This window comes from Limulus polyphemus, unplaced genomic scaffold (assembly GCF_000517525.1).
Source record: "Limulus polyphemus unplaced genomic scaffold, Limulus_polyphemus-2.1.2 Scaffold2144, whole genome shotgun sequence".
In the NCBI taxonomy this organism is placed as follows: Eukaryota; Metazoa; Arthropoda; class Merostomata; order Xiphosura; family Limulidae; genus Limulus; species Limulus polyphemus.
The window spans coordinates 174,608-185,692 of NW_013667754.1; the positions used below are offsets into that span (position 1 = coordinate 174,608).

Consider the following 11,085-nt stretch of genomic DNA (forward strand, 5'->3'; position numbering starts at 1 on the left):
AAGAAGAGCATCTTTCGGATTGACGAGTGAAGAGCATTTCTGATGAAGAGCTTGATTTAAACATTCCAGTTGCTGACTATAGATCTCTGCAATGACATTTTGCTGTAGATTGAGTAGTTTGAAATGAATTACTCCTTTGATGTCCCACCAAATGCAAAGCATCACTTTTTGTGGATGGAGTCCAGGTTTTGGTGTCAGAAGTGGTTTTCGTCTAGGACTGAGCCATTGTTTTTGGCATTTAATATTTGCATAGAGAATCCATTTTTCATCACCGGTGACAATTCTGTCCAAAAATGGTTCATGTGCATTATATGCCAGAAGAGACGAACCAACGTTCACACGTTGGAAACGATGATCATCGGAGGGTTCGTGATGCACCCAAATACCTTCTTTATGGAGTTTTCCCATAGTTCTTAGATGTGTACGTATTGTTTCATGAGAGACATGCAATTTCAGGGCCATTTACAAGTGTCTTGCCTTGGGTTAAACTCAACAAACGTCTTCAGAGCATCAATATCAATTCCAACATGTCGACCCTTGCTATTACAATTTTTAAGACTAAAGTCACCTGAACAAAATTTGCTGAACCATCGTTGACACTTACAAACGTTCAAAACATTTCCATAAACTTCTTTGATATTCTTTATGGCTACAGGAATATCAAAGAAGTTTCTGTTTTCCTTCTTGTATTCAGACAGCATTACATGCCAAATGTGTGTTTCATCGTGTGCCATCACTAAGGGATCAGAGTATACTAAACTTTACACATTATATATGCAGTGCTATAGCCACGAAAATGCAGCCTCTAAAAATAAAATGCCTCTTTTTACTTTTTTTTCAACTTAAATAATTCCAATGTACTCATGTATAAAAATATTAGGTAACTGAAGAAATAGTTGCTGTAAATCAATATTTATAAAATAAAATTTATTTGTACTTATGCTTTTGTGTTTTTTTATCGCATCAACGGCTGCATACCGCTGACGTGGATTATTCGGATTCATCAGATTTCAAATAAATTGTTATCGATCAATGCAACATTAATTGTTCGTTTATTAATAAAATAAAAAATATAACTGAATATTAGACAAACGTGTTGCTTCTTACACAAAACATGAGCATAGTTGAATAAACTAAATTATTCGTGTCAGAAGTGAATTATTGTGCAAGAAGGGAACTGTATGCACTTATTGAACAGTGAAGATAAGAAGACACATAAATGAAACCACTCTCTCATTCTTGTTTATGCTAGATTTACAGTGTTTGAGGCATTATTATTGATGGAAAGATTCTATCCAAAGCATCCATTTTGTTCTTCATAGGTGAGGAAATGTTACTTTAATTGTTAGCATGCACTATTTAGTAAATTCTATACAATAGTTTAGGAATCGGTCTTATTACTTACTAGCTGAGATACCCGGTGTTGCCCAGGGGATTTTATATATCTTTGTCATTGCGGCCTCAATGTGTGCATCCTGGCTACGACACTGTATATAGGCTACACTAACGTGACATTTAGGCAGTTCGTTTAACTATTATACGTTATGTACGTTTTTGGGGGGTGGTTAATGAAAGTGTTCCAAAATGCTACATTAATTTCTTGACAGCCTAATACTTAACTAGTTGTAATATAAGAAGAATTGTTCCTTGATGTTATCTAATATCTTTTAAATAACAACCTGTCTTTGAGATCCTACCTTACAATGTTCTTTCATTCCATAGTTGTAAAAAGGAAAATACAAGTTCTATTAACATCACTGGATATCTTTCCAAAGCAATTTTTGCCAATGTAAAAATAATAAGCATTACTTTCTTTCATTTCAGGCTTTTGAGCTTCATAAAACCTTATAGGTAGCACTTCCTAATTAAACACGCTTGAGAAAAAAAAAACACTTTGTATCCTTCAAACTTACCTCGTTATCAGACTCGAAAAGAATCTGATCATATTCACTTAAGGCGACAAGAAAGATAATAGAGGTGACATTTTCAAAACAATGGATCCACTTTCTTCTTTCAGATCTTTGACCACCAACATCAACCATTCTAATAAAAGAGCATAAACAAATATCATAATAAAACTATGACTTATTTAGAAAATGAATTTTACCTATTCCAAAAATACAACTTTTCCAAAGAAAATTCAACAAAATATTTACTGTCTGTACATTTTTTTAGAATTTATGGTAGAAAAAGGAGGCACAAGAAGCACACATCATTGTTGTAATTGATTTTTTTTTTCTCAGCTTAAAAATGAAGCCTACATTTGGAGCTTATGGCAATTTTTTTGACATACTCCATTTTGGATTAGTTCCATGCTTTGTTGTTTATTTTGTTTTAACAACCCAATTACATTAAGGTTTGCTAAAATTAAAATGGACTATGTTTTTAAGCTAAGGAACAAGAAGCTTAATACAACTACCATAACAATTCAAAAACACTAAGGTATTTCAAAAAATGAATATATACAGACAAATAACTATGGCAAAGCACAAAGATATAAAAATTAATATTAAATATTCTGACCTATGTTCTTAAATATATATTATAATGTGACTAAATGATCTTCACTAACCTGAAGATAATGGAGTCAAGATCAAAAGGATATTCAATAATGCCTGTTGTAGGGACTCGGACCCTAAGAATGTCTTGTTGGGTAGGAAGATAATCTGACGTTGCTATTCTGTCTATGTCACTGAGATAACTGTAACATGGTATTTCAAAATGAAGTTTACAATTTTATCCAGAATAAGGATCTAAAGAAAGTCATAGACAAGATAAGTAAAATTAATGATATTAAAATGTCTGTTATTACCTGGTGCTTAAAATATTTTTGAAATTCGTAACTAATCTGCAATATAATTTTATACTTCTTATGGGAAAATCACTGAAGCTTGTGACATGTTTCTCAGTGATCCATTTGTTAATGATACTAAAAAAATAAATGGTGGTTTTATTGTCCTAATTTAGAGATATTACCTTTTAAGATACATTGTGGGGATGAGCCTGATCAAAATTTAATAGCCAGCCACAGAAAGAGCATTATTTGATAATTCTCACCTCAGATCATACCAGAACAAACACCCTTTTTGGCACCTGTGCCAACAGCTTTAACCAAAGGAACCATAAAAGCAATCAATAACTTATCTAAGCAGAATGGTGATACGTGATGCATCACACCACATCAAGTGTCCCATCGTCAGTGCACAAAGAACCACTGGAGCTTTACTGTTTATATTAATCCACTCTCTTTATATGGGCTTGACTATCCTTGTAACCACTATAAAACCATGATACTACTCATACTATACCTTTTAATAGTATCTTCACAATATTTGAGAAGCTTTTAGTAAATATTATAAAGCATGGGTAGGCAACCAAATTTTTATCCTGGCCATGGATGTGGCCAGTCAATCACAGAAATGGCCACACTATTCATAAAACAGAAACTTTTTGCTAAATAAATTTATTTCAGGATTCTAATGACAGTCAAGGTCAATTATAAACACAATTCAAAAGTACAAAAAATACATTTTCAAAATTACAAAAGCATGAAATTTCAATGAGAGATTTGGCATTCTTTTTCTCTGACCACTAAAAAACACACTAACGATGATTCTACGAGTTGGCCACATATTTTTGCAAAATTGCCACACATGGCTATTGGCTAATGGGCTGCCCACACAGATTATAGTATTTTGTACACAAAAATTAAATTTTTTACTAAAGATTTGTCTGCAAATTTATGGATTCAGAGATTAAGCTAGACGCTTAGTAGTCTGAGTGCAAGTTGATTTTTATGCTAATGTTAAAATAATACCTTTTCATCTTACAGTTTTCAAATTTGATTTGAATAACACTTTAGAACTTTCTAAATGAATATCAAAATTTTTTTTAGTAAAACTTTGTATTTTATCTGTTACTTTTGCTATCCTAACACTTTACAGGCTCAGTTCATTTGACCAACCTTGTAACCACCAGAGAAAATACAAAATAAATCTAAATTACCCTTTTTTCTTTCTACAATGACTGCATATTTTAATAGAAAAATTCAATTATCTATTTCAAACAGCCTCAGGCTTGTAACAGTTTACATTTATTTTTTATTCAATTTTGTTTTATTGCTCTTTGAACTGTGCCTAAACTCTAAACCTGCTAAAAAAGTAACTGCATTGCTCAAGTTACAGTACTGAATTACGTAATGCATAAACTTCTTGTGTGCATACTTCATGGAGAAGTTAACTATTTTTTAGTTATTTTAAATTATATTTTTTTATTTAATCCAACAACTTTCAAATCTTTTATTTTTGTTACAATATATAGAAAATATGCATAAAAAACAAGAAATTTAATACTTATATGTTGGTCTTATACTTGTTCATGGTTAACAACTTAAAGTGTCAATAAAAATTAACCCTAATTTTTGTTAAGATTGGTAGTTATTTTCCTAATCAGAAAATATATTTCCAAATATACTTACCTTTGCTGACATTTATAGCTATTTCTCGATCTTCATCTTTACCATCTATACATTGTAATCTTTTGCCCCTGTCTTTTATACCCCAATCGACTGCCCTTGGCAAATTCTAATTTTCAAAACTTTACACCGGCCCTCACATGCCCTCTATGCAGGTACTGTATATAAGCACTATATGCAGACAATATAATTACTTTTTCAAAATTTACCCATCCCGGTCACAAAACACCGCTTCTTAGTGGAGAGGAAGGGAAGGAGAGTGTCAGCAGAGGTAAATATGTTTGGAAATACATTTTCGGATTAGGAAAACGATAACTTCCAAAATATACATTCCTCCACTGACACTTATAGCTAGAATCCCACATTGAGAAAGTGGAGGGGCCAGTGAGGGCATAGGTCATATAGAAAGCATCCGCACAGAACAAATGTGTACCACGAGAAGTTGAATCCAAGCGGGGAAAACTGCACTACATCAGAATAGGCATGCTCATCACCCAGAACTACAGAAAAGTGAAAGGGTGGAATATTACACAAGTAAGTATGATGGGCCAGCCCCAACCACGCAGACGAGGTTCCAAGACTCGGGGCTGGATTTAAGGGGTCATGGTACCTATATCTCATGTTGGTGGCCAGGGCAGTGGGACCACAAATATAGACAAATCTTTGTAAATAGGATCCCCACCAGTAGCCACGGAATGATATGTTTCGAACTACCGGACTTATGAAAGAAAGAAAGTAACCCCAATGTGGACAATCCTTCTGATCAACCTGAAGAAGTCCAAAAGGCAGCATCCCAGGCATGGATTGACAGGATCATATATGCCATACTCCACCCAAGGTCCAGAACCCATCTGGTCAGGATTTACGAACAGTCATATTCACTCCCGAATCAAGTGGACAAAGAGGATTCCACTTACCTATGGAATTATGGAGAGGACATGGAACACTGTTCCACCATGGCTCTAAGATGGGACCTCTTCGTGTTCGGATTTACGAGGAGATAGTGGACCCTATTTATGAACAAACTAAGACCCAACAGTGTTCATAAGAGGGTTCAAGCACACCCCTACCAGATAGATAAGTGTCAAATCTGGACTGATTTTATGAGTAGGCTCCTGTGTAGGTTGGTCCTGCTCCTACCGACATCTGGGAAAAACTTCCAGGGACCCGGGTAGGAGGGTCCCCATCTTCACCCTCTTCTCAGAGAGTGTAGAAACTTAACACTCTGAAGGAAAATATTCTGTCCACCACCCCAGTGACTGGGAACTGGGTGTGGTAAGGACTCCCTAGCTCTGCTAGTAAAATTAGGGGACGAGTGCAGTGGTGAACCACATTCCCAAAGTTTCAAATGCAAACCGATCTTGGCTGATTCAACTCTAAGATCAGCATGGACTGGAAAAATCCCCTTTAGCTTTACTCCTGACAGTCCATGAGTAGCAGTCCATTGGATTTGTATTGTGAGATATAACTACCATCCAGAATTGCATCTATATGGTCTTATGAAACACCTCATCTCAACAGAGCCTGTTACAATCATGAACCGAAATAAAGGATGCCAGTGTGGAATTGAAAATCACAAGCACACCTGACTGGGCAACACTCGCTACTGAGTGGGATCCAAAGGAAATAAAGAGGGACACTAGAAGAAAAAAGAAAGAAACTGTTAATCAGGTAAAAAAGTGACACACCTCCTTGTTAAAATCTAGCAGAGACAGTCAACACAACCACAGGGAGGAAGGCAAAATCCCATGGAAGAGGAGACTGCTAGATCATGAAGGTAATGAGATAGGAAAGTGTTGGGAGAAGTCGACATACTGGCCCGCAAAATATCCCCCAGAGAACTGTTCAGATGAGCAGCCAACAACATTGATAGATGCCAAATCTGGTGAGAAGTGACATGGAGCATATTTCGATGTTCAACAGATAACCCCAAATAGGCTATAGGAATCAACTTCCTAAGCTCCCTGGGTAATGTAATGGGTGATAAATCCCGGGACACCGCAGGATCCCAATGAATAAAAAGCCAGTTTCTAGGGCCCCTGAACAGTCACAAAACATTGAAGTGCTCTGACTGGACACAACAAATGATCCAGGTCTGACTGATTGTAAAGATGAGAAAAGCCTGGCAAATGAATAGGAGAAAAGGATTTATTCCCTTCTCCAGCAGCAAGAATGTTTGGTAAAAAGGATCTGTCTGGATAGAGGAAAACATAGGTGGAATGAAAGAGAGTCTGCTGAACAAGGATGGCACATAAATCAGAACAGCAGTGTCTGGAAACTAACAACAATAAAAGATACCTTAAGGGAAAGGTGATACAACAAACAGGAGGCCATTGGATTGAAGGTATAAAATGAAAATGCATGTAAAACAACTCTAAAGTCCCAATCAGGCAATTGAAAAGGTCATTTAGGTCAAAGAATATGAAAGGATCTTAAGATGAGATAACACAAGAGAGTCAAAAACCATCCTATATGTAGAATAGCAAAAGGGAGCAGCTAAAGATGCTGTAAATAATGCAAGGTAGAAGAATCTAAACCTCTCTCAAAAATCCACTCAAAAAACATGAAACTATGGAGACTGTTAGATGAAGTGGGTTGAAGGCTTACTGAAGACACCACTGACAAAATGTAGTCAATTTCCATTCATAGATTGCCATAGTAAGTCAGTGGAGGATTTTAGTCAAATAAACAGAAACTTTAGAAGTTAAACCCCTATGTCGGGCAAAGGATCGCATAACTTCCATGCATGAAGCTGGAGTCGAACGTTCGGGTATTGAATGTTGGACCAAGGTTGTCTCAACAAGGACAAGCAAAGATGTAGGTAGTGGTGGACATTCCTGGAGCAACCGAAGAAGAGGAATCCATGTTTCAGCAAGCCAAAAGGATGCTGTCAAGAGAACCCAACATAGGGTGGAACGAATCATAGACAAGACTCTGGATAAGAGACGAACACGAGGAAAGGTATACAAATGTAATCCCGTCCAGTCCTGAGGGAAAGCATCTATCGTCAGAGCTTGTGGATGTGGAACTGGAGACCAGAACTGAGAACAAATCCATTGAAAGACCTCCCGATGGAACATCCAATCTGTTGGAAGAATCTGATGGGGTCGAGAAAGATGATCTGCTATCAAATTCATAACCCCTGGCACATGACAGGCCAAAAGATGGATGTCGTGGGAATGAGCTGAAAAAAAGAAGATCCAAACCCAAAAACCAAGATCTCGAGAATGAGTACCTCCCATACAAGAAAGATATGAAACTACCATGGAGTTGTCCGAATGGATCATGACAATATTGTCATGCAAGAGAGGAAGGCCTGGAATCAATGTTTGATGTACTGCAAAAACTTTGAGAATGTTGATATGCAGAATAGATTTGTAACCAGTCCAAATATCCTGGAATTCCTGCCCCAGAAGAAAAGCACCCAATCCGTGAAGAGATGGATTTCTGGACATGGAGGTGGTATCTGGACCTCAATATTTTTTTGTTCCAGTCAAGCTACTACTTGAGATCTACAAAGCATTCTTGAGCCAAGGTACTGTTTGATCCAAAGGATTGGTATGCATGAGCCACTGGTTGCAAAGTGACCACTGAAGGGATCACATATGGGCCTGATCCAATGGCACGAGGAATTCTAGGGAAGCCCAAATCCCCAAAACAGACAGAACCATCCACACAGTGGGAGAAGGTGATGTAAGCAAATGCTTGATAATCCCTTTCATAGTGTGAAGTCTGAGAAGAGATGGTTGAGCTTGACTCAAATGAGTGTTGAAAAACACCCCAAGATGGACTATGTATTGAGTTGGTGAGAGAGTGGATTTTTCTAACCTGATAATGAAACCTGCCCTTCTGGCTGTGGAAATTAGATCTGTGGATGTAGTTCAGCAACATGAAATGGTGGCACCAAAAGAAGTCCATTTTCCAAATAGTGATGTGTGCACAGACCCAGAAAATGGAGATTCTGCTCAAAGGCCGTACTACTCAGCCAAAAACATATGGTGCTGAATCAAGTCCAAATGGGAGAGCACGGAACTGCAACACCTGGTCCTTGTGCACAAAATGTAGAAATTGATGAGAAGACTCTGCTATGGGGATGTGAAGGTAGGTGTCTGTAACATCAAACTTGGTCATCCAAAGACCTGGTGTGAAGTTGAAGAATACCCTCCAACTTGGCATCTCAATTCAATAAGTCCCAGCCACAGACCAATCACGACACCAAGGCAAGGCCAGAAGAGGGCAAACGAGTCATAGAGGTAACTAGTAAGGGTCCCTTTTCATCGTCAAATTGGTGAGGACAGCAAGAGTGGGAGAAAATCCCACAATCTAAAATTGAGGAGATGATTCTCACGATGCCCCAAAGGATCAACGAACTCCACGAAGCAAAAGGAAGATCCACTAGATATTAATTAAATTATAAATATATCAATTCATGTGAATATGACTGAAAAATTTAATTTTTCTGAAAAGGTGGTGTCTATTTACTTGTGACCACGCTGTGTATATATATATATATATATAACGTGTGTGTATGAATATGGTTAAAAAGTTGTTACAAAATTACACACGTTGTGTAGAGATAAAAAAATACTGATTAAGGTTTTTTATTGGATTGTAATATCGTGTACATTTTTATGTATCTATAAAATTTAAACATGGCTAAGGGCTCCTTTAACTAAAACGAATTCAGCAGATGGTTTAATACAATTCAGTCACAATGTGTGTATTAAAGAAAGACCGCTGAAGATGCAAGTCTATCGTCCCAGTAATGAACGCATTTATATTCGTACAATCAACATATCACAAATATAAGGTTATCAGGTTCATTTATGCTACGATTTGATAAAAAAAAATAGTCCCCCACTATTCTAAAACCGTAGTTTAATGTGTGCTATGCTCGTATTCTGTTTTATTAGGAGCAGGTATTTTCCACACTAGGGTTAAAAAAGCCAAATTCTTCAAAGTAGGAATTGAACCCAGATTTTAGCGTTGTAAGTTTGTATAGTTAACGCTGTCCCACCGGGGGACGACTTAACCCGTGCCCCAATGTGTCAGCGGTAAGTGTACGAACTTACAATGCTAATCCGGGGATCGACTCCCTACGAGGGGCAGAGTGCAGATATCTTATTGTGTAGCTTTGCGCTAAAACATACATTTATCTGTGCTAAAATTGTCTCCATCTTGTGTTGGCAAAGAGAAATATATGTTATGTATCAACAAGGTACAACTAGTCGCATGTGTTTGAACTCTCATGAACAATGAAAATACATTTAAGTGAAATTAACCACCGATCATATAGAGAGGTTGTATATTGAAATAGGTTTGGAAAGCTTTAACACATAGCAGCCTGAACTTAAGTAGTAAATATTACTGTGATTTTTTTTTATATAAGTATTCTACTATTGCTAGAGCTAGTAGCGACTTAAGATGAAGGTTTATGTATTCTGATTAGTGGTAATTTGTTGTCGCTCATCACTGCCAGGAATTGCGGTGTCCATTAACTCGCAACAAGAACGAACACAGTTTAAATGAACTAGCCTATTGTATCGATTTCCATTATTCACTGGGCAAAATTGGATTGTATAACACTCGTCGACTCCAAGCTTCAGTTCTCAACGAACAGCGTGTCGCCCGTGCACAGATACATTTGTTCGCTGCTCACAGTTTACACCGGTAACCTAGCAACTGGAGAACAAACATTATTAAGATTAATAGGACCGCAGTGCGAACGGCTCGACATCCCCCATTGTGTTACCGCAGGGATTCAACGAAGGCGACTTAAGTGAACGCTACTTGGCCACTGAGACTTGCAAAAAAGGTGACACGTGCCATTACCAGTTCATGCTCGAGCTTAACTGCTTGATCTGTAATATGATTTTTTCAGTGCTAAGATTCCACTAAAGAAAGCATTCTTCCACGAAAAACTTGTTCCGATTGCAGCGACATCTACTTGATTACAGAAAGAAAACAAATATTTTGTTCCTGTCAGAGATTTCGTGCTGTTGAATCGAAGGTTCAAAATCAATTTTTTTTCCGCTAAGTTATGAGTCTTTCTGTAAAATATAATGTTGATTTGATTTGATTTTTTTAAAAGCACAAAGCGTAAACATGTACGTATTGTAATTAAAAATAATTTTGCATGCATGCTTGCTTTTGTATCATTTACGCATTAAATTCTTAAACAAGCGTGGAGAGATACTCGGAAAGCAAAAAAAAAATGAAACATTATGAGTTATTTTAATGTTTATAAAAATAGTTACCAAATTTCTTTGTAAATTAAAAGTTTACCCAATTACATTCTTAATAGCACTAATTTTTGCCCCGAAAAGCATATCAGCAAAATTTCCAATCTGCTAGGGTTAGCTGTTACAGCAGAAACTTTGGTAAACGTAACAAAGTAACAAAAGATAAATTTTTTTTATTTAATTTAAGAAAACCAGTTTATTCAACATTAGGAAACAAATATTACAATTACACAGCGTGGTCACAAGTAAATAGACACCACCTTTTCAGAAAAAAAATGAAATGTTTCAGTCATATTCCCAAAATTGATATATTTATAATTTAATTAATATCTAGTAGATCATCCTTTCGCTTCGTGGAGTTCGTTGATC

At 36.6% G+C, this 11,085-nt stretch overlaps 1 protein-coding gene across 1 annotated transcript in view; it reads right to left on the reverse strand.

Annotated features, from left to right (window-relative positions):
• Positions 1-11,085, reverse strand: part of LOC106466082 (guanine nucleotide-binding protein G(q) subunit alpha) — a 52,050-nt gene that overhangs the window by 26,678 nt on the left and 14,287 nt on the right. The window contains exons 4-5 of the mRNA XM_013926326.2: positions 2,573-2,701; positions 1,914-2,043 (exon numbers count right to left, since the gene is read on the reverse strand). Coding sequence (XP_013781780.1) covers positions 1,914-2,043; positions 2,573-2,701 — 259 coding nt within the window. The remainder of the gene's footprint in view (positions 1-1,913; positions 2,044-2,572; positions 2,702-11,085) is intronic.